The 24,053-nt window shown below is 38.4% G+C and overlaps 1 protein-coding gene across 1 annotated transcript in view; it reads right to left on the bottom strand.

Moving 5' to 3' along the window:
* Positions 1-18: 18 nt before the first annotated feature.
* MDN1 (midasin AAA ATPase 1) overlaps positions 19-24,053 on the bottom strand; it is a 94,079-nt gene continuing 70,044 nt past the window's right edge. The window contains exons 74-102 of the mRNA XM_066315141.1: positions 23,409-23,565; positions 23,094-23,240; positions 22,574-22,700; positions 21,556-21,661; positions 20,420-20,535; positions 18,941-19,420; positions 18,193-18,419; positions 17,682-17,828; positions 17,289-17,461; positions 16,743-16,904; positions 16,476-16,613; positions 16,109-16,250; positions 15,706-15,878; positions 15,334-15,477; positions 14,561-14,693; positions 13,635-13,954; positions 11,948-12,109; positions 11,482-11,583; positions 11,132-11,333; positions 10,501-10,671; positions 8,894-9,051; positions 7,031-7,120; positions 6,540-6,655; positions 5,749-5,923; positions 5,066-5,139; positions 4,858-4,972; positions 4,172-4,235; positions 2,369-2,511; positions 19-990 (exon numbers count right to left, since the gene is read on the bottom strand). Coding sequence (XP_066171238.1) covers positions 802-990; positions 2,369-2,511; positions 4,172-4,235; positions 4,858-4,972; positions 5,066-5,139; positions 5,749-5,923; positions 6,540-6,655; positions 7,031-7,120; positions 8,894-9,051; positions 10,501-10,671; positions 11,132-11,333; positions 11,482-11,583; positions 11,948-12,109; positions 13,635-13,954; positions 14,561-14,693; positions 15,334-15,477; positions 15,706-15,878; positions 16,109-16,250; positions 16,476-16,613; positions 16,743-16,904; positions 17,289-17,461; positions 17,682-17,828; positions 18,193-18,419; positions 18,941-19,420; positions 20,420-20,535; positions 21,556-21,661; positions 22,574-22,700; positions 23,094-23,240; positions 23,409-23,565 — 4,653 coding nt within the window. The 3' untranslated portion in view covers positions 19-801. The remainder of the gene's footprint in view (positions 991-2,368; positions 2,512-4,171; positions 4,236-4,857; positions 4,973-5,065; positions 5,140-5,748; positions 5,924-6,539; positions 6,656-7,030; positions 7,121-8,893; positions 9,052-10,500; positions 10,672-11,131; positions 11,334-11,481; positions 11,584-11,947; positions 12,110-13,634; positions 13,955-14,560; positions 14,694-15,333; positions 15,478-15,705; positions 15,879-16,108; positions 16,251-16,475; positions 16,614-16,742; positions 16,905-17,288; positions 17,462-17,681; positions 17,829-18,192; positions 18,420-18,940; positions 19,421-20,419; positions 20,536-21,555; positions 21,662-22,573; positions 22,701-23,093; positions 23,241-23,408; positions 23,566-24,053) is intronic.

Raw genomic sequence — 24,053 nt, forward strand, 5'->3', positions numbered from 1 at the left:
AAGGCACAGACGGCGGAATTACAAAGAGTGGTACCTCTCTTTATTAGTACAGACCATACAAGATGCGTAGCCTTTGCAATGAAAAATCACATCCGTACTCCCAAGACACCGGAGTTATGGAACATCCCCAGGCGCCTGCCTCGGACAGGGGCAAACTTCACAGTGTAAAGTGGTAAGGCAGGGATCAGCGTATGGCGTGGTTCAGAAAACTCCCTGCTGCTATCGTCAGGCAAAAATAGGCAATAATTAAAAAGGCTGTGTTAAAACTTCAAAATAGTTTCAAGTATTCAAGTACCTTTTTTTTTTTTTTTTTTCCCCCCTTCTGGTTGAGTAAAACCACCTGCCTCCCCTGGTCTCCACTCCTTTCTTCCCAGAGGAACCTCCACATGGGTATGCTGAAGAAGGCTTTATTTGCAAGACACCTCAACTTCTAATGCAGAAATGCCTTCCCAGGAACAAGACTGGTTTTACTTAAAGAAGGGGGCAAAGCAGCAGGAATAATATTACCTCTTAATATTACAAATGCTTTTTTTTCCTTAAGGTAATAAGTTATTACAAGAGAAGTTGAGACAACTTTTACGTTACTTGTGGGAATAGCAGGAGACGGTCTCACCATTGCATAATTGTCCTCTGACCCAGGCGGGAGGATGCACCCAAACCATTGTGTTCTTACAAAGTCTCTGCCCCAGGGCAGCTCCCGCAGGATAATCCCAGCTGGGAATGACCCCTCCCGGGAAATGCAGCTTCTTGTATTTCAGCAGCTCAGTAGCAGCAGTCGGGTCCTGACCTTGTCTCCGAAGACTAAAGAGTGTCAGAGGCTGTCACCAGTTCAAACCACTGTCTGAGGGCGTCACTCAGAGTTTCTGGGAGCGCGTTCACATCTCTAAGGATCATGTAGAACGGGAATGGGAATTCTTCCATGTAAGATCTGATTTCGGGCAATTCTCCAGGTCCTTTGAATATAGGTACTTTAATGTCCAAAATAGAATCCTGTAAAAAAGTACTGATGTTACTACTAAATGACACACATATTCTATGACCACTGATAGAATTTACCCTATTTTCTAAGCACTTATAATTCTCCTGTTAGATTAAAAGTTAATAAAACACTTCTAAGATTAAAAGCTCTAAGTGTTCAATGGTAAATCAGATCAGAAGCTGAGAAGAAATCAGTTAAATGCTTTTGTCCTTTCAGATAAAAGTGTACTAATCCATGAATTACAGGCTAGAAGAGACTAAGCTTAAGCTTCTGCAATATCAAATTCTGTAAATACATTCTGTCTTTTCTTAGCATTTTATGATTTCAGTTTACTGTTGGCACTTTACTTTTATTAATTTGATGCCTTCCCAAGAGAGTCTGTAAGCTCTTTAGTGCTCAACTCATATTTGTGCAGTGCTCTAATAGAAGATTCTTTAGCAACTTCATAGTATTTCAAGAAATACTACAAAGACAAAAATCAGATTAAACTCTAGCTGTGCTTCTTGTAAAGTAACTTCTTGCTCAGTGTAGCAGCTCAGAAATTAATAAAGGTTACAGAAAACACCATTTTTTCCACAGGGGAAAAAAACAACAACCAAATAAAACCACAACAACAACAACAACAACAAACACCACAAAAAAACCCTTAAGAAAAACACCCAGAATTTAGAACAGCCAGGTTTCATCAGAACCTTTCAGCTGTTTGTCAGGAGAACTGTTAGTTTTTCAACAATTAATATAGCAGATGAGTTTTGAATGCAAAAATAAAGATACAGAAAGAAAACACAAACCGCAAAATTAGAGCCTTTACCACGGAATTCACTATCAGGCTTATGTTTGCTCACTTATGGCACTACAGAGCCTTCCTGAAACTCTCTCAGATATTTCAGCTTCCCATCCAAGGTTATCTTTTCTTCTCCCATTACCAGATGCTGGACTCAGTTTTCCCAACTGAGGCACTAAACTCTCACATACTCCCTTCTGTCTAATGTTTAATCTCATACTGGCTCCAGCTGTCATGTCAATTGGAGACTGCTGTCAGAAATTATCAAGATGAATCAGAGCTGAGATGGAACAAAGCATCTCTCAAACTCCAAATCTGTCAACCTGCCAGCTGCTTCCCTGGTGGCCAAGAGCTAAAACCATTCCATTTGCAGACAAGAGCTCTTAGCCTTTCTGTGGCATGGAAGCAGAGATTTCTTTTTTAACATACAAAAGATAAGAAGCACAGTAGGAAGAAATGGCAAGACGTGGAAAACGGCAATTGTGTTCAGTATCTCTGACCTCTACAAAAGATAAGGCAGCTGTATGGCACTATAAAAGACAAGAAAAAGATTTGTATCAGTTTCTCATCCAGTGCAGTTGAAGACTTCTCCCTTGCTCACTTACCCGGGAATTTGGGTTGTCCAACACTACGAAAATAACAAAGATATTGGCATTCCGAGCTGCTTGAACTGCTGCTGTCACCCGTTCCTTGCCTTCCAAGAAAAGGCCTCTTCCATCAGATACAATCAAAAGCAGCTGCGCTGTTTCTGAGCACAAAGAACATTTAAAATTCCAGTAAGTTCAGAGAAATCTGTTAAAAGGATAAAACCCCTATTTTGCTGTTTGTCCTGGGGTAGAATGGAAAAAGGAGTATTCCTAAGGAAATTAACTCCTAATCAAATAGAATTCTGTGACTTAACGTTAAGGTGCAGTTACTAGTGGGTCAACAAACAAAGCAATGTGTGCCACCACTGAAAATAACGGAGGGAAGGGGGATGTCACACAACACACAGACAACCCCCACCAACCATCAAGCGTGAAAGTCATGGAAGATACCAAACAAACTTGGTCACCGCCTTGTCTTTCATGCCTAGGGGTTAAATACTGGCTGAATTACAAGAGTCCAGCCACTAGGTCAGTAGAGCACCAGCTGCTGCAAAAAAATAGAGCTCAAATCAGTTCCTATAGAAGCAGGTACCTATGGGTTGATTTGTAGGCTTTTTCTCTGCTGTCCGCACTTTAACAGGCTTGGTTTCCATCAGGGAACAATCCTGAACTGTCCAAAATGGGTTATTTTTGGAAGAAACTAAATCAGAAGATAGGCTCGAAGGCACAGTCAAGGCAGTCCAATTAGTCTAAAATAAACTGTCTGAAACATCAGACATAGCAGCCATGCTGGGTTCCTCAGCACCAACCTTTTCTGGAGACATGTTACACTATCCAAGTTGCCCCTAGAGTAAGATACATCCCTCTAGAAGTGCATTTTAAGTTAAGTATCTGTCATCCTTTAATTACATGTTAAAATCACAGTGATTACAGTCAGGGATACAAGCCTGGTAATTTGTTAAATAGTTACAGAGGGATGCAGAACACACTTCTGCAGACAGGCCCCAAATATGACAGGGCTTTGCTTTTACAGAAAGAAGTGATAGATCCTCCAGCCTTTCCTTATTGCCAGCTCCCTAGTCCTAAGGAGCTGATGGCAGCTGCATCCCTGCCTAGTTTAACAGGACTGGATGCTGCTGCTCCTCAGAATTTTGTGACACTGTGGTCACCCTGTGGCAAAGCAGCTGTGGATTATAAATCCCAGACTGCCCAGTTCTTGGAGTATTTCAACAACAAGAACTTACAAAAAATCCAGGTGCCACCCTGACAAGCTTTTAACTATCACAGTCTTTTAGATTAATTATGGGGCAGACACAAGGAAGACAACTACTTGTCTTCCAGCTTTTCTTGGAAATTCAAGCAGCTCGTGACCTAAAGTTGTGAGACAGTGAAAGGCAGGTAGGAGGCAAATTCCATCCTCAGAGCAGTGTGTTTCTGGATACCTAGAGAACTCAAGCTCTCAAGCAGGAGCAGAAGTATCTAGAAAGTCAGGGTCCTAAGGAAGCTGGACAATGCTCCAAACTGGCACTGTCTAGGACTTTAAACAGTCTGCAAGCAGGAGGTAAAGAGAGACAAGTAAGACGTGCCTTTTTAAAAAGTCTTACACAAAATTCTAGTGAATTATTGACAAGTATGAAGTAGGTGTCACTGGGGTTCTGAGCTGAATTTCAACCAAACATTGCTTTTGACAAAGCAAAACCCAAAGCCCTAATGCAAGTGGTGCTTCAGTCCTACGAGTCTTCCTGGCAGGATCCTACTTTGAGATTGTAAATGAACATTCTGCTGCCATGGCAACAAGCACAGTAACACAAAAAAACTCACCCGGATTAATACTTTGAGACAACTGCTGTGCTGCAGCAAACATATTTGCTGATGATTCTAGAAACTGCAGAGGAAATAAAGAAGAAAATCAAGTTCTCTCATCATAGAAATGATAAAAATGAGAACATTTCTAATAAATACCTCTCTCTGTTTTAAATGCTAAGACAGTCTGACCACCTAACACAGATACAGTTCTTGGCGTTTTCCTGTATTAACTCCTGCTTTTAATTTATTAAGTACTTTTAAACTAAAGAATCTTCAGAGAACTTTTTTCCCCCCAATGCTAGCAAAGCCATCAACATAGTACACTGCTAATGAGATGAATGGCATCATTGAAAATATACATCCTATTTCTAGGTTGAACTTCTTTGGCTTCAACTTCAAACAGAATTATCAAGTCTCATACTCCCCATTAAATTAAGAACATCAACAGCACCCAAAATACTTTTAAGACCCAAAACAGAGAAAGGTGACCACATGAAAGTGGTCTACATCAGAACTAAAAGTGAGAAAACACTCTTCCTGTTACAAAATTATGACCATTTTATTTCTCTCTAACCTGCTATTAGACTCTCAAATACAAAAAACTAGTAAGTGTTCAAAAGTGATCATGAAACCATGAGGCTGCTGATATCTTGTCTGGAAAAGATTGGCAAACCTGTTGCCCTAGAGGCATTCTTGTGTACCTGGGCTATTTTTGTTTTCTTCTGCTGAAACTTGCAAAGACGCAATATCCGTGTCCCTGACTGGTCACTGAACTGCTCGTGGAATGGGTGCAGCAGCTGAACAGTCTCTCCAAAGCTTTAGAAAAGAAAAGAAAATTACAGCATGGAACTGGTATTTACATTCTGCCCCAAAGTACTGAAGAAAAGTCAAGATTTCAAATAAACTCACCTACACACAGCAATTTGTCCCACTTCTAGAAGAGTCAGAGCATTTCCAATAACTGCCAGGGATTCATATGCAAGCTATTAAAGAAAAAATTGCATCAAAAAGAGCACAGTCAATGTTTTACTCAAAGCCCAGGATTAAATATGAAGAATGTTACTGAAATTATTTTTCATCATCTAGAAAGATAATTGAAGAGACTGCCTATCTTTTTGCCTGTCTTATGTAAGACAATCAGTGCTATAAAGATATAGTTCAGCTTGAGGGCTTCAGCTGATTGATTTAGAGACACCACTTGAGGTAAGCTAAGGAAATAAATAAGGAACTGTTCAGAAGGAAACACACAATTTTAATTAATAAAATCCCTACAAGTGGGCTATGAATAAACTGCCAGATAAGGAAGTTTCAGCCTTTTGCAAGCCACAAAAAGTAATTTTACAGTGGATATGTACACCTCTAACAGACTTAACAGCTCACCCTTGCAGCTAGTTTTCACTGATCTTTTGTTAATAAATCTCTCTTAGGCATGAAATGAAAACAGTTCAAACACATGGACTGGAAAAATAGGTGCTTTGGAATTACCAGTCAGATTTTCCAGCAGCCACCAGCCCTACATGACACAAGTCAGCAACTGCCATACACATCAGTGACATGTGGTTTCTCCATGCTTCTCCAAGGTTTTGTTTTACCTGTTTAGAGTGATTGTCAATCATACTAGAGGAATCATCAATAGCCAGGCAGATCTGGTACTGTCGTTTGCTGGGCTTGGTCCTTCGCAGCCAGATCTTGTCTTTTCGGAACTGACTGGCAATGTACGGGATCACTTTGCGCATGTTCAGTCTCTTCCCAGTTCTGTAGTCTCCTCTGAAAGTTGGGAAAAAAGACATAGTGACAGGGGTTACCAGCAAATCTCCCATTCTGGAAATCCATGGCATATGCAGCATATGCATCAAATATATTTTTTTTAGTACAACTAATCCAATATTACTAGTTTTAATCCTGATATTAAGTTAGAGATAAAAAAATCAGCCACATTTTTAATAAAAGATGGATATTCAGTGTTTTTAAAAGAAGTCTATATTTAGGTACCTAAAAAGGAATGCAGACCTTGAATTTACATTCCACCAATTTGAAACAAGTCTATATCTCTTTAAAAATAAACATTTAATTTTATAAACAACATAAAACATTTTGACATTTAACAATCTTTGACTTAACTTCAAATGGTGAAGTTGATTTCTCCTATACCTGTTGCGTAGGAGAAAAAAAAAAAGTAGGAGGCAATATCCTCAAGGATGGGTGCCTCCTACTATATCATGTTTGCATTTCATAAAATAACCTAATGTTGCCATACAAGGACATTGAAGGCATTTGCAAACAGGAATGCCAGAATGACATAAATCTGCAGTTTTACAGAGGTTAAAATGCCCCAAACCCAGGAGTTTAAAGAAATCAGAAGCCTCAAAAAGACCCAACTTACTTCAACTTGGCGGCCTGAGTGGGTTCCAGTATGAGTCGCAGCTGTTCACAAAGCTGCTGTGACAGAGGAGCTGTCAGGACTAAATACTTCTGCCACAGCTGTGCTGCTTCCTTCTCCTACATCACACAAAGAAATTAAAGTGATTTATGAAAAAACAAAACAAGATGGGGAACACTGTCTGAAGAAAAAAACTGAACCTCTAAGTGCACTAAGGGGAAGTCACTAACCAGCTAAAGCTGAGGGTGTCATGTATGACAATCTGTATTTCACATTCGAAACAAGGTCTGAAACAGCATCCTGCTTTCAGAATAACACAGTATGTTTTCAAAGCAAATTAAATATATCAACAAAAATAGTGTCTATATCATGTGATTTTGAGCATTTAAGATTCCAGCCTGCTTGGATTCCTCAATGTTTTAGCAGTAAAAGAAGATGAAATAATGCAATGAAGGATTCTTATGACAGTTTTATATTCAAATGAGGTCACAAACCTCCTCTGGAGTTCCAGGCTGTTGTGTCTGCCAAGCTTCCAATTGCCTTTCAAGTTCCTTTCTTAGCTCTTCAGGATCTCTAATGATGTGCTAGGAGTATTATGACACAAAAATAAGTTTACACATTTAGTGATCCCTAAAGTATAGCAAACTATGAAAAGAGTATAAATGCATTGTTCTCATTCTTATAAACAAAAAAATACCCAAACACCTAAATGAAAATTGTAAATCTCCATGTTTTTTTAATAGCTTCCATGTACGTGAAGGGTAAATACCTTGCCACAGATATCTCCATATGTGATATTATCAATATACAAACAAAGCTAGGAACATCTATGACACTGACACTGAATACAGTAAAATACAGAATTTCAAGATAAATCAATGAAATGATCTTGACAAACACCAGATTGATTGACAGTATAATAGAGACCAAACTATTGAACACTACACCTAACTAGTATCTTTGAAAACACAGTATACTTCACTTAATTATATTTTTTTACAAGCTTCATTCAAACCACCTGAAGACTGAATGACATCCTCCTCCTTACCTGACACCAAATATTATTTGATAAGCCACTCTGTTAAAGGACACCCAAGCTCTATGATACTTCTTTTACTTTCACTGTGCTTTTAGTGACAGCCTCTGTCCCTGACTTATAAACGCCCAGTTTGGCCAAACAGCAATACATGGTCTGCATAACCTGCAGGCTTACAGACTAAGGAAAATAAGCTCATGACTCCAAACTCAGTAGTTCCAGTAATTTCTCATTCCAAAAGAAGCGGCAGCTGTGTCTCACTGGTCACCTACTGCACGTTTAAGGAAGGGAGAAAGAACATCCAAAGAGGGGATTTCTCTCCTCTTCCTTTTGCTGGAAGGTGAGAAGCTCCACTTTTCTCCACCCCGGCAGCCTCTTTCCCTTCCCCTTTAAATGGTGTTGCAAGAGCTCCCTCTCCTGTTTCACATTTTGCGTGCCAGTTGGAAAAACCCTACAAAGCCCAAAGCCACAATTACTCTGATAACAGGAGAACACTTGCATTCAGCAGCCTTTTTCCAAAAAGCTGCAACAATTGGCATTAAGACAGAAATACCCAGTGTGGCTGGCACACAATCCTTTTTGTGTTACATGCAGAAACAGTAAAATAGCACCCTCCAAATGTGTACTTATAACACCATACTGTAAGAATGAAAGGTCAATCCTTCTAAAAAAAACAGACACTGAAAATATTTTTACTTTATCAACTGGTTATCCACCACCAACTGCTTCTATGCCATAGGTTTTTATGATAAAATGTGCTTTTTCCCAGAAGTTTGCACTGGAAAACTGCAAGTGTTACATGGATCTCTAGGTTTTTCTAGGCCGTGGTATTTTTTTAATTGAGACATTCATAAAAAGGTTCTACAATACCTGCAATCGGCTTTTATAAAGAATATATTTTAATGAACTTAGTAAGGCAGATTCTTTGTCCACAATGATGTTTTAAGGACAGTGATGCCTAGTTCTCTCATCACCTCTTTTCCATTGCTTTCCATTTCACCCAAGCATTTTATCTGCAGATTGATCTAAGCAAGACAGTTCTTTACAGATAAAAAACCAAAAACTTTTTAAAACGTTATGTGAGAAGGTTCCATGCTAAGGATGGGTAGAACTAGTCATTTTAAAGGCATCTTTCAGCTGCATATGCAACAGTATATGTGTATAACTTTTCATTCTTCTATTAAATAATTGCAAAGTACTGAGTTGGCTGAAAAAAAAGTAATTCTAGTCTTTTGCATTCACAGAGTTTCATTAACACAGGTCAGGTAAAACCATCTGTTTCTTCTGCAGTAGCTGAAAGAAGACAGACAGGGTATCCTACCTGGGGAATGTCCATCAGAAACTGGTGGGCTGTGTGTATGGTCGAGTCCTTGCTTCTCTCTGGCTTCTCTTCAGTCACCTTTGGTAGTTTTTCTGGTGCAGAGTCATTGACATCCTCTGAGTCAAAAGTCTGGAGCTCTGGCTCCACATCACCTGGTCCTGCAACCACAAAACTAATTACTGACTTCATGGATCACACATAATACAAGAAGCAATATTGTATCTTGACACTTTTACAGAGCATCTCACATGCTTTGTAGTGCAGCTGACATTTTCTTTTATAAGAAGTGCCAAATTTTAAGAAATTTATTTCTAGGAATGGGATGAATACATCTTGCAACTCACTGGAACAGATAACCATGCATTTCCTAATGCAAATTGTTTTTCTGTCTTGTAACCTTCTTGCCAAACAAAGTAATAGTTAACAGATCTTTAGCACCTGACAATTCCACTGGTGAAGTATATTTATTGACTCTCATAGCCTCTATGACAGAATGATAGAAGGTACAAAGTCATTTGAGAATAGTCAGAAAATCGTAATTAAAAATGGCAATCTTTGCTTATCTTTTATTCTGTAACTTTTTAACAGAACAGTTTCCTGTAAATCAAAAACCAATTTACAAATAAAGGACCGGACTAGAGACTTTGTTTTATTACTGTTTTTACTGTACTATGCTGTTTAACAACTCATTTCTTAAGAATTATTCTAAAGGAGAAAAAGTATGACATTGTAGATGTTTTGAAGACTCTAGTTTTTCAGAACATCAAGGTAGAGAATTACGGAAAAACAAGTAGACTGATTATATGCACACCTGTACCATAAATAAAGAGTCTAGCAAGAGATTTAAGTGATTAAAGCTTAAGGCAGTGGGAAGCAAGAATGTGGGCTTCTAAACTTATCTTCCCTCTCCAGCCATGCTTTGTGTTATTCCAGAAGAAAACGGTTCAAAATTCCAAGCTATGGTGTCATTTACTTAGATCCATCAAAATTACAATTTCTGTTGCAATTGGTAAGAGATACTTTTATCTTGCTTATTTTGTGTGGAGGGGCTCTGTGGTTGACAAGTCAGACCTATCTTCTCTATCACCTGCTCCTGTTAGCTGCTCAGTTTTGCTCCCACTTATGAAAGAAGGCAGTGAGTTTGGTGCTACCTCATCAGATGTTGTTCAGACCAGCTCCTCTACTTCTTGCTGGTTTGTTTTTTTGGGGTTTTTTTTGCCAAAAGTTAGTTATACATAAAACAATTGAGTTACGTGGTACTGATGGTGGTGACACTGGAATGCATTGTTAAATGCCAATTAATTAAGTGGATTGGCACTGTGTTGAACAGCAGGGAAGTTTTTGCTTTTTATTTCTTCAAAGCGATGGATAAAGATTAGAGACCATTAACTTGAAAGAAAGCAGCAAACCCCTCTATCAGTCAATCAATTTAGCAAAGGCTAATGCTGGTTACTAGGCAGAAGTAAGATTACTGCGGCAGAGGAATCAATTCAGAGCAAGCATTTAGCCTTATGAAACATATCCACTTCATGCAAATTCAAATACCTACATATAGATCTAAAGATTCATATTAGCATGTATTTAGAAGGCTTTTTAATTTAATGTACCAGAAGGTTTAGTAGCAGTAGACTTCGTTTTTTCTGGCTTCAGCTCTTCAGTGTCGACTGCTATGAGATCCTCATCCTCCATTTCTGTTTCCATTGCTGCATCTTCACAGTCTCCTTCTTCCTTTTCTTCAGGAGGCATAATTGGTTTCTCTTGCTCCTTGCTAGCTACATCTGCACAAAGACAATACTTGTCAAGAGTAAAGTGGAAGGAGAAGTAGTAAAGTTAAAAAAATACTGCATTCTGAGGCCATCGTGTACCAGTTTCAGTGAACTTAGAAGAAATCTGAGGCTCAAACCCATTTTATCTTTCACTCTGCTGTGTTGTGTCATGTTTGTAAGCTATTGCCTTGATTAGCTGGAGTAAGATTTGAAGAAAATAGATTGTAAAGATATTAAGATAAAATGCATTTTTTTAAGTCAAATCAGTATTTTCAAAAATGTTATTGTTAGTTTGAGTCTGACTGCCAAAGAGTAGCAGTTACTGTAGTGAAATGGTGCTGCACCTTTAACCAAAGCAAGGATCATTAAACGTAACTTTTAAAAGTCAAACAGGGAAAATTACAGCAAATACGAGTGTTTCAGGATTTGGTTCTGCAATGGCCGCTCTTTACACCCAGAAATACCACTGTACCATATGTCTGTGCATCATAGTGTTCAGAGCCTTGTTTAATATGTTCAAATGCATCAGCCTCCTCCACATTTTGTTTAGGCTGAGTTGTATCCTGCTTTGCTTCACTGCTGGATTCCATGGTTCTCAGTCGCTTGTGGACGCGTTCATTGTGATCTCCCATCGAGCGCTCATTGTCTGCCTGGCCAGGTTTCCTCTTGAAACTCTGAAAAGGAACAAATTAACACCATGAACTTCAAGAGAGGTGTAACCCACCACTAATGAGGATAGTGTTCTAACAAGGAGAAACTAAGTCCTGCCTATTTGCTGGTTAATATGAAGACATTTAAACAAAAATTTAAAAGGAGATGAACCTGTGTATGTTTTCTGCTTTGCTTCTGAGAAGCCATTCGGGCCATGCGTGTAGATTCATGGCCTTCTGACTGATTTGCACTTGAAGCTCCAGTTCCACTTTCCTGAAAGAAAAAAACCAAATTTGAAGGGTAACCGAAAATAGAAACTATTGTAAACAAACTCCAGATGTTAAACTGCAGTGCTTTGCTACATTCTGTTCTGAAGGACCAATGGCTCCTAACTGCTAGTATCATTCTTATGGAAAGCAGACAAGCCACTTCTACAATTACCCTAAACTTGCCTTTATAGCAATGAAAATGCAGGAAATGCATGGTCTTTAAGGTTTTTTTCCAGTGAATTTATAACTGGCAAAACTAAAGTCTTTTACACAGTTCTTGAAAACTATGGCAGCAGTTCCCCAATTTCAACTTGAGAACATATTCACAAATTTAGCATTTTTAACTGATACACTTCCACATAATTTACCTCTTTAGACTGGTCTCTTTCTGAAGCCTCTCCAGCCAGCTCAACAGCACTGTCACTCTGCAGATTTTCTTGCCCAGTCTGCCCTTGTGTTTCATGCTCCATTCTTTCCTCAGCCTCAGGGATCTGTTCATCCATCTCTGAATTATCTTTATCCTCCTCTTCCTGAAATAACATCAGATTATTTTAACATTTTAAAAATCATTGAGAACTGTGTATTATTTAAAGGCAGTTAAAGACAAATACAGTTATCAGACACAGTCAGGATGGATTAACAAAAGGGAAAGGCCTATTTAACTGGGTACCCCTTTCATCATGAGATCACCAGCCTAGTAGATGAAGAGAATGCAGTGGATATAGTTTTTCTGGACTTTTAGTAAGGCTTTTGATAGTGTCCCTCACAGCATGCTTTTGGACAAGTTGTCCAGCTGTGGGATGAGTGTGCTGGGTGTTCACAGTGTGCTGGGTGGATTCCAGGGCTCAAATAGTTGTAGTGAATGGGGCTTCACATGGTGACAGACACCAGTGCTGTTCCTCGGAGTTCAGATCCAGCACTAGTCCTGTTTAATGTATTTATCAATGATCTGGATGCAGGAGTTGAATGCTCCATTACCAAGGTCGCTGATACAAACTGGGAGGTGCTGTGGGCTCTCTTGAAGAACAAAAGGCCCCTTGCAAAGGGATTTAGACAGACTGGAGCACTGGACTATGATTAAAGGAATGAAATTTAACAGATCCAAATGCTGGATTCTGCACCTAGGATAGAAGAACACTGGGGTCAAGTATAGACTGGGAGAAGAGTGGTTGGAGAGCAGCCCTGCAAAGGGATCTGGGGATGCTGGCCCACAGCAGGCTCTGTGTGAGTGAGCGCTGAGCCCTGGCAGCCCAGAGGGCAATCCCCATCCTGGGGTGCATCAAACAGCAATACCAGCTGGTCAAAAGAGGTGGTGAATCCACTGTATTCAGCACTGGTGCAGCCTCACCTGAGTGCTGTGTGCAGTTCTGGGTGCCACAAGTTAAAAAGCATGTGAAGGTCCTTGAATGTGGCCAGAGGAGGGCAACAAAGGAGGTGCAAGAGCTGGAAGCAATGTCCTATAAAGAGTGGCTAAGGACTTTTGGCTTGTCTAGTTTGGAGAGAAGAAGGCTGAAGGGTGGCCCTATTGCTCACTACAACTTCCCAGGGAAGGAACATAGAGAAGTACTGACTGCTTCTCCCTGGTACCCAGTGATAGGATGCATGGGAATGGTCATTGGGACTTTATCACACTGAGAGGGTGGTCAAACACTGAACAGGCTTCCTAAAGAGGTGGTCAATGCCCCGAGGCTGTCAGTGTTTAAGAGGCATCTGGACAATATGCTTAATAATGCTTAAATTTTTGGTCAGCCCTGAAGTGGTCAGGCAGTTGAACTAGATGATCACTCTAGGTCCCTTCCAGCTCTGTTCCATTCTAACACAAGGCCAAGGAGGCAGCAGGAACACAGACAGCAGAAACACATGTTTAGTAAACATAGTTCTTGTTATCTTGATGAAGACTCTCACTAACATTGTATCTATTCAATGTGAAATTTGTTTTGGAGTATCACAGAGCACATCCATTTCTTAAATTTTGTATAAGGCAATTAAAAAAAAAAAAAAAAAAGAAAAAGAAAAAGAAAGAAAAAGTCACACTCTTTATTTATTACACTCTACCTGAGGTTGAAGGCCTTGGTCTTCATTAGGGATTCCCTTGTCTTCAGCAGATTCATTTTTTTTCTCATCAGGTGGTGGTGGCTCTTCCTCTTCTTCTTCTGCATCCTCGGTGTTCCCTGCCTTTTCTTCTTCATCATGAGCATCTTTGTCTCCTTCATCTTCCTTCTCTTCTTTATCTTCAGAAATGCCTTCTTCAGCTGCTTTTGCATCTTGATCATCTTTTTCTGTCTCATCAGTATGCTCTTCATTCTGTTCTTCTGTCTTCTCTGCCTCATTTAAATCCACAGGTTTCTCATCGATTTCAAATTCATTCTCTTCTTCTGGATTTAAAAAAAATCAGAAAGGTATATAAAACTTTCAGTGAAGTACAGAGACAGTGAATATTACGGATATTTGGAATAAAACTGCCCAGCCTATCAAAAACCCATAAAATACTAAGTTCTATACACAGAATCTGTGTTTTCTATAGCCAGATAATTCCTTGAAGTCACAATTGATTTCCAGCTAGCAGTACAGCAGGATGAATTCCTACTGACTTTCTTTAACCTAATATTCCTGAGAGTCAATTGATTTTTAAGAGTACAAATATTTGAAAGTGTAAGAGAAAAAAAATGAAACCAGAAAAGCAACTGGACTATTAAATAAGGAGATTCCTTAAATTAGGCTGTATCACTTGGATAACAGGAGAAAGCATGTTTCACAGTGTGCATGAAAGGGAGGCAAAGGAAAATGTTGTAATGCTGAATTCTTGTCTGGCCTGCATTTGCTATGTTGGTATTTTGATGAACAAATGAATTATAGAGAGGTTATAGAGAACCCTACCACCATCTCTCTCCTTTGTATAGACAAAAAGAGCTCATGATCTGATTGTCCCCCTACTTCCATGTAGCTTTCATCTAGCAATCTGTAGATATTTTCAGCTGTACCTTCATCCTCCTCATCATCACTCTTCTCATTGCTCTCCAGATTCAAATTATCAGGGAGGTCCAAAGGTTCAACTTCAGGCTCCTTTTCTTGCTGGCCGTGATAAGGATCTACCTCATTCTCATCATACTCACGCTGTCAACAAAAGAATGGGGGGAAAAAATAACAAACATGGACTAAGTGGGAGGATAGGCAAAGATAAGAAACAAGATACTACTATTGTATTCTCTAGGACAAAGAAATCCTGGATACAATATTACATTCTGATCAGTTAAAAGGGGATTTCCAGTGGTGCACTGGAAAGAAGAGCAGAAAGATTAAGTTCAGTAAACTCATTTACATAAATTGGTGGAACTTAAAACCAGCATGTTTTGTGTTCAAAAGCCAGTTTTCCTAGCTGAAACGTCCTAAACAGAACATGCACTCTTGGAGATGCTAAATGTACTCTTACATACTAAGGTGTTTCTGTTGCTAAACACAACAGAAGTCAGGTTTTAAGGCTTTGTTCATCAAAACATCAATTCCGTTTAAAGTCTGTTTTGGCAGCCATTACAAGTTCAGGGAACAAAACCCAATCCTTTCTGGAATATAAATCAGAAAATAAACATGTATTATAATGGATACGGTATGGTTTACTTTTAGCTCTGAAATGAACTAGCATTTTTTCAGGACACTTCACTATTAAAAAAAAATTCAAATTCTCAGAAACATACGGTATAAGCAACAGAATGTGGTTTAGCAGCAAGATACTCCATGTAGTCCAAATAATTTTTACCTCATCAATTTGTTCATGGATTTTCTCTTTATTTCCAATGTCCTCTTCCTGTTGCTCTTTTTCCTCATTCTTGGGAGGCTGTTTTTTATTATCCTTGTTTCCTGCCCCGAGATTGTCATCTTTTGCAACGAGCTCTGAATCCTCCTATTAATAAATCCAAAAGAAATTCAATTATGTTACCCGCTTTTCAAAGTCTCAGTGATGTCGTCTCCTACAGAAAAAAAAAGATACAACACTCAACAGAACTTATTCCCTGAAATTATCCCTTTCTAAGGCAAAGAGCTACGAGAGACAAGTCCCATTCTAGGTCACATCTAGTTAGCAGAGTTCAATTCCTTTTATACTTCTTTCCCCCACCCCGCTCCTTATTACCTCATCCATTCCTGGTCCAGTTTCTTCTGTTTTACTACTAGCATCTTCATCATCATCATCATCATCATCTTCATCTCCCCAGAGCCTTTCATCTAGTTTATCAGCTTCAGCATTATCAAGATTGCCCATCTGCTTATCCAGTTCCTCTTCTTCATCTGAATTCTCCTCATCTTCTGTGTACAGTTCAGAATGTGTTTCAGTACAGAAGAGAGAAAGCGAATGTTTTTGTTAACTTCAGAAGCAAATAAGCAATCATACTTTGAAACTTAATTTCATAACTCCATTCAGTTACTTGATATATGCTGAAAAAGACATACTTGCACATGTTATAGAAAAGCATCAGCCATTACTGGGGCTGATCTAAAACTCCTCTTATAAGTTTGCCATAGTGGAAGAACCAAACCTTTTTTGTCCGTTTCTCCATCATGCATCTTTCCTTCAAAGTCTTCAGACATTTCAATTGCATTGTCTTCTCCTTCAATGTCTGGTTTAGAATCTTGATCCTCTTTTTCCTTCTCTTCACCTTTTTGAAAACTGTCTTCTATCTAAATCATTGGTAAAGCCAAAAATTACAATGGATCTTGCCTATATGTTAAAAGCTTAAGTATCACAACAATATTTATAAGCTGATAAGGAAAGAAAAAAGCCAACATAGATAGGAGACCTGAAGGTAACTTTGTGTTTCTTTTTACCCAAGACATCCACATCATGGATTTCAAGAGCTTTTTCAGTTCCAGTTCAATTAAACAAGATCAAGCCCAAACACTTGCCTGATCTTCACTTTCTATTTTGTCGCTCACATCCTTCTTGCCTTCCCCTTCTCCAATACCACCATCCTCATAGTCATGAAACTCTGTTGCTCCCTCTCCTGCTTCATCTTCAAGCAATTCTTTTGGCAGACAAAACCCCTGCAAAGGTGAACAGAAACTCAAAATCTTCCTCAGTAGTAAGTACATTTTCAGTTTAGTTTCTACTCAAGACATTTGCACATTAAATATATGCTTGCCATATATCTACCGTTACCTCCAGTAACTTACTTTTAGAGCAAGCTCTGTAAAAATGCTGGTTAGAACAGAAAGCAGTTTTCCAGTACTTCTGTGAGATGCCAGTGAAATGGTGAGGTAGAACAGGATGAGGTCTGAATACTTGCAGAGCATGGGCTTTAGACGCACCAGCAAGTAGCAGGACTGGTTGAAGAACTACAGTTAAAACAAAACAAAAAAAACCCAACTAGCTGTCAGTCATTACTTGTACTTACTGACATGCACCTCAGAGAGGGTCACGACAGTGACTGAAAACAGATGCTCAAAGCAGAAATATCAGTAGGTGAGTTAAACTATAATTTCTAATGTTTCTGGAGCTTTTTCTAGATTTTTCACAAAACCTTTGTCTTCTTACTACAGGAACGTCTGGCTTTTGCACTGCAGAAGACTGCCTTTATTTGTCCACAGTTTCTCAAATGCTTCTAGTTCTAAGGCACTGGGGCAAGAAGAAGCAATGCACGTTTAACCACCAAAATAGTTCACAATTCCAAATCTCCCAAGACTCCCAAACCAAAAAACACATGAAAAGAAAAAATTTACCATATGTTTATATGAAGTGCAGTCTTCCCTGTAAGATTTCAGCATCTCCAGGAGTTCTGAAATACCTAAAATTGTCTTCTGCACATGTAAAGACTGCAAATCAGCAGACAGATCTTCATCCAAAAGTTTAGTTATATGTCCAGCTTTAATCACATCAAGTAAGGCTGCATCCTCTTTGTTTAAAACACAGTAAAAACATGGAGATCAAGTCAGTAAGACATTCTAAAAATGTTACAGCAAGCAATCTAGAAATATCCACCCTGTTTAAATACACAATTTCTATTAAAATAGCAATTTCCTTGTGCATTGGTACCTCTAACACACTATTTAAGAAATTTCAAGGTTTGCATGGTTTAAACTCTTCTCCCCACTCAAGTATGTTGACAAACTTACCACTTTCCTCTGAAGATTTTTCTTCCTCTTTTCCACCTTCCTGTTGTCTCTCTACCAAACACTGAACAGCATACAGAACAGCACGGATAACAGTTTCCACTTTTGCTGAGAATTGCTCCACAAACTCTTCATCTGACTGTTGATTTCCTTTTGAACCGTAACACAGTTATGTTATAAGGCAGTTTTACATGGAAACACATCCAGATTACAGGTTCCTATGTTTCCTTTATGCAAGGACAATGACAGCACTACGCAACTTTTACTAGACAGTTCTACCAAAATCTCCTTGCTAATCCTGACCTACAACTATGGTGTAGAATCCATCACTAACAGAGATGGTAAAATAACTATACTGTACAAATAAAGTCTGGACTAAAGTTTGCAAGTTTTAATTTCATTAAGTTTTTTTGATATCACAAGGAACACAGGGCCACCTTCAGTAATAACTAGTCTAACAAATTCTTGTGTCTTTACCAACATTACAAATCAGGTAGAGAAAAGTTATCCTTACCAGTGCAATTTGACACGGAAGCAAGAAGCTGTGTTCTCCAGGCTGTGAAATCTGAAGATGTGTTATCAACTTCTTCTTGTATGTACTTTAGGCTCTTGATTAGGGCCATCTGATTTGCAGCTTCCCTGTCTTGCCCATTTGGAAGAAATAGGGACTCTATACTTTGTAACTGGGCTGAGACTTCCAGCAAACAACTCACAGCTGATGTGCAAACTTCAAAGTCTTTCCTGCAACAGAAATACCATAATACTGAAGGAAGAACAAAACAGTCCAATTTAAGATTAAACCTTTTCTTGGGCATGGATAAGGGAGAGGCAGCATATCTGCATCCTGAATTTATTAAATAAAAGACTTGACAACAAGCCTATATTCACACTGTTTGAAGCAGAGAGAATATTAGAAAATTGTTATTAAATAGACTACAAGTGTCTTTTAAAATGAAAATTTCTTCATTAAATTTCTATTTGAAAATCACCTCAGTAGCTAGGAGCTATGGGGATAAAATCCTGAGAGACCAAAGACAAAGTGGGAAGCTGAGACAGAAATTTTTTTCACTTGTCAGGGGAGTGGGAGAAGACACATTTCTTTAAAGAGTCAGGCACTGCATTTTGCAAAAAAAAGAATGGAAAAACGTTTGAAAAGCATCTGAACCCACTTTTCAATATATGTGTAGACGAAAAATTTCACAATTACTTCACACATATTATGTGAACATAAAACAGAAGAGATGTTCATGTGTAGAACTCACCAGGAATAAAAGGAGGTCTCACGTGACTGTTGTCTTACTCTGTCCACTTCTGCTTTCATGGCCTTCACATTTGCCATCATTGCAGTCAGTTGTGCAGTGATCTGTAGCCACAACTGATCCTTATTACGCATCCTGCATCCAGGAGGCAACTGCTCCACTGTTACTGGAGACAAGTGCTTTAGATCTGAGGGAATCAGGTCAGGTATTCCCACAAGAACATCTCCCATTTCAGGCACTGAGCTCTGAGGAATGTTGGGTTTGACATCGGTCCTTTCACTGTCATTGCACCTGGCTGACTCTTCTTTTGGGCAGCTCTGGATAAACCAAGACAGCTCCTCGAGAACCATTACACATTGCATGGAAAGTTGCTGCAGTCTGTCCGTCCAGTGCTGAATGCTGTCTTGAGGAGGAAATGCTGCATTGTACTCTCTGTCAGCAGTCAACCTAGAATCTATCTCTTGTATACAACTCAGGAGGTTCCTAGTTAACAGGAAAGAGAAGTTATAATCACTGAGTTTTACATTGTACTTCCTTTTTAAATCTCTACCTTCAACTAAATTAATTTTTTAAAAAATCTAGATAATAGCTCCTCCTCGAAAAACTACAACAATAAGTATTTTAAAAAAAAAGGTTGTTTAATTAGAGATTTCTTTCCCTCCCTGAATTATGAAATATAACAAAGCCCTGGAAATCTAATTTGCTATGAAAGTCATAGAAATGCACATAAGTGTCCTGAAAGTTTTACTATTCCTGTGACTGTAAAGCAGTTGGGATTTTCTGTTTATTTGTTTTTTGCAGGCTTCCTGGGATTCAAATAAATTTTACACCAGTAATCTCCAGTATAGAACTCCTTGACTGTACAAAGGTACTAGCTCCTAACTTCTGTAAGTTTTATGGACTACAGAGTGCTGAGCACAAATATACTCAACAAAGGTGTCATTTGCAATGACTCTGATAACTCAAGCATTGAAATAAAAAAATCACATCAAGTAAGAAAGATTTTTATATGCTTTTCCTTTTATACTTTTGACACAACATCCAGTATGTCCTGCCTTTCTAGAATTTTTCTTTGTAAGCTGTTGATGCTTTATTTATTTTGGCTCAAAATACCATCCAGATTATTTATTTGCCCCAGGTCAAGCCAACAACTTAAATGTAAACAAAATTAACTTAGGCCAATACCAAATGAGAGAGATATAACAATCTCTAAGTTTAATGGTTTAACTGTGTAATTAATTACAGGAATTTTTACACGTATATGCCTTACTTGTCCAACAGAATTATTGGTTCCAAAATACTGGCTGCAGTGATAGGATAAACCTAAATCTTTTTTAGGCTTAACCTAGGGGAGGAGAAATATAGGGAAGCAAAGGAAAAAGCTGTTATTTTCTTCTGCCTTATTTTCCATCTTTCTTGAACTGATTTGCTTACTGTCAAAACTTCTTGCCAGCATTTAAAATGTTGGAAGATGGAAAATACCTGAGTAAGACCCACTGTTCTGTCAGTGCAGTAAGAGATCGCCTTTGTCTCACAAGCATCTTCATGAGGTGTGCAGTGAACCCTTTGCATCGTTCAATGCTACCTAGTCCAATATCCTAAAACAAAACAGAGACAGAAGAAGTGGGAGGGAACAGTTAGATGAACAATGAGACAACAGCAGTCTCTGTGCCTCCATTTCACTGAGCAGGCTGAAAGGTTATGGTTTAATTGAGAGAGTCGTAATATGCAGACTACAGTTATTATTAGTTATTACTAATTGTTACAGTTTTCCCATTCCTTATCTTCCATATATCCTGCATACAAATTTGCCTTTCAAGTAACTTCTGCAAGAGTCACATTACATTTCACTCCACTGCAGCAATTCTTATCAGGAATTTGGTTGCAGTATTAAATCTACCTTATATAAATAATGATTAAAATCTGAAGATAGCAGCCTAAATGCTTTACAATCATGACCAATGCTACAGCTGTTCATTTTATCAGATATACTGAGAACTACTTTCAGTCCTTTCATTAGAAGTGGTCACATCTTAAAGCTCAGGATAACTGGTCACAACACACCATAACTGATCACAGTCACTGTTTGTATCCAATATCAGGTGTGACTTTGATAAGATCACGTTGTAAAACAAGGGGCAAAGCATAATGAGAGAAAGAACATCTGGAAGAGATGCTGTTGTTCTGCTGGTTTTAGACCTATCTTTAAATGAAGAAATAAATTAGCACTTTTTGTGTTGGACAAAGACTCCAGTTACACTCAGTTATAAATATCAACTGATTTCTTCAAGAACACTGAATAACATTGGGTTTACTTTCCTTACAAGTTTGGATTCAGCATTTCATGAGTTTCTTCATGCACAAAAAGTAGCAATTAGGGATCTGCTGGGATGAAAGATACTGTCCACTGAACAGATCATTAACCTCTTTGCCTAAATCAATTTCATCCCTTTATAAAACAGCAGGTGCATTTAATGAGTGATGTGAAAATGTGATATTTGGCATCACATTACACAGCATAATCTCCCATCTCTTTTTTACTACTAGGAAATTTCAGTCCAGGCTGGTAAAATGAAGACAAGAGAACTAAGATTCTGGTTTTACTTTGCTGGTTTTACCTTGGCAGGTGCTAACAGTGCTGTCTGGAGCCGAGAGTGACGTGCAAGTGACCGATAGAAGTACTTCTGGCATCCATCCCAGGCAGAAGAAATCTCTGTCAGCCACCTGGCAGAGCACAAAGAAGTATGGTATTAAAAACTACCTCAGCATGCTGGAGCCACCAGGTCAGCTCTTCCACCCAACAGTTTGGCCTGAAATTTGTTGTCTTGAAAATGCATTGATCTTGCAATTCTTGATTGTCTCTAAAAATATTCTTGTCTTAAGAAAACAATTTTTTCAAAAATAAATTCCAAGGAAACTCTAAGCAATAGCAGCAAGATCTCTATCTTTGAATACCATTTAATATGTTAATAGTGATATTGTTTTTCTTTCCCCCATGCAGCTAAATCTAGCGTCATACAGAAGCTTTTCTTTTCTCCCTGATACATAAACCAAATGCTTACATCCCAGAAGGACAATAACCAGCATGTCTCAATGACAAATAAAGCACTTATTGACAGAAAAAAAAATTAAAAAAAAAAAAAAAAAAAAAAAAAAAAAAAAACAGAAAAAACATCTTTCCCCTAAGAAAGCTTTTCCAGTAATCCCTACTTTGAAGCATATATATTTTCTCCTGAAATATCCCATTATTTACTGAAGACAAAAAAATGAAGTAATCCCTGAAAATCACAGCTCACTTTCAAAAAAACCATTAGCAGTTTACACTCTAGTATACTGCTAGCAAAGCATGCCAGGCAAGGCTGGACAGTGGAGGGCTAACTGAAATCTAATTGATGGAAAGAATGAAACTGAGTTGTTAAAGTCGTTAAATTTAGAAAAAAAAAAATGGAACAAAAAACCGCCCAAATCCTTGCTCAGCTGTACATAACAAACTGAGAAGTAAGGGGAGGAAGAGACTATGCAAAATCCTAAATTAATTACTGTCCAGAAATCCCAGTCTAAATCAACACGCCATAAATTCTATGTATTACAGCTGCAATTCACACAATCTGAAAGTAAAAAGTCCTGTGTACATACGTGGCATCCAGTTCATGTGTGCAATTCACTGCAGCCAATGCACTACCCAAGTCCAGTGGACGAAGGTAGAGAACTTCCTGGCAATCTTCTGAACGGGACCAAGATAGACCTTTCCGGTACGACAAACCTGGAACAGTATTTCAGCACATGTCTTTTGATGTCCTCGTGTTTCATATGAAAAATGTCACTCATACAGTTGGTAGTAAGACATCAAATGTTCTGGTTTTGACAGGTCTTTGTAATGTAAGAACATATTGCAGCTGAGCTATCTTGAGTTGAACAACACAGCTGAAATAAGACTAATATAGATCTGTGTACATTAAGGACTTTTCACTGCCCCATGTCCTTTAAGAAAGCTGAGTCAGAGATCATTTTTAAGACGTGAAAAGGCTGATGAATGAGGATGGTAAAGGTGCTACTTTACATCATATTATGGTGGGTTTAGATATATTGACGAAGACAGTAAAATGCTCAAGAACTCTGTACTTTTAAACCAAGCCCATTTTCAGTTGAAGCTCACCTGTTTTAGCAAGGCTTTTAAAGAGATCTGACAAAGCCCGTTGCTTTTGCATCTGAATATGCTTTGCCTCTGATTTCTGCTTCTCCTTAGTTGCGGTGTGATCAAATGTTAAATTTTGTAGTTCAGCTACAGAAACAATAATGCCACCTGTACAGAAGACAGCAGACAAAGGTATGAGATTGAGAATTAAATGCATGCAAAGCAACTGTGGGAAGACACTGTAGGAAGACAACTATATATCTGCACATTTTCCTGATTTGTTCCATTTATGTTATAGAGGTCAATTGGGGTACGGAAATCACAAGAAAACCTAACCTGTGAACTGGTCAAGATTTTCCACCAGGTTTAAGAATGGATTCTTTTCTGTAACTGCTGTACACATTTTCTTCATTTTTTTGGTCAGCTTAGACAGACGATACTGAAGAGATTCTGTATGAAATGTAATGACACTCTGATATTCTGGGAGTGCCCCCTGAAAACAAATGGAAGAAAATCTTACACACATATTCAAAGCTCTCATTTGATCACTAGGAGTAAATTACTTTAAAACAAGGCCTAAATTCTGCATTCATCTGAAACCCCAAAACATGTTCATATGATTCTTTGATGAGTTCAGCACCAACACGTGAGAAAAACCATTAACACATGTATTTCAGGCAGACATTAGTTTTGAAAACAGGCAAGTGAATGAAAGATGCTATCATCTTACTATCTTAGGTGTTTGTCATTACCTCTGTGAAAAAGGTAATCACTGCTTAGGTCAGCTTCCTCTGCCTTCCAAGTTTAAAGGCATTAACCCAAATCACTAATGCCTCCAGGGTGTCAGGTAATAACACCCTCACTTACTTTCCACTAGACAGGAATTTTGTTCCTAAAGAACAACAAAAACAAGTGTGCAAGTAGAAATTATTAAATAACAGAATTAATTCCTCAGCATATCCAAAGCTTTTCATTTTTTTT

The sequence above is a fragment of the Sylvia atricapilla genome, chromosome 3 (assembly GCF_009819655.1).
Source record: "Sylvia atricapilla isolate bSylAtr1 chromosome 3, bSylAtr1.pri, whole genome shotgun sequence".
In the NCBI taxonomy this organism is placed as follows: Eukaryota; Metazoa; Chordata; class Aves; order Passeriformes; family Sylviidae; genus Sylvia; species Sylvia atricapilla.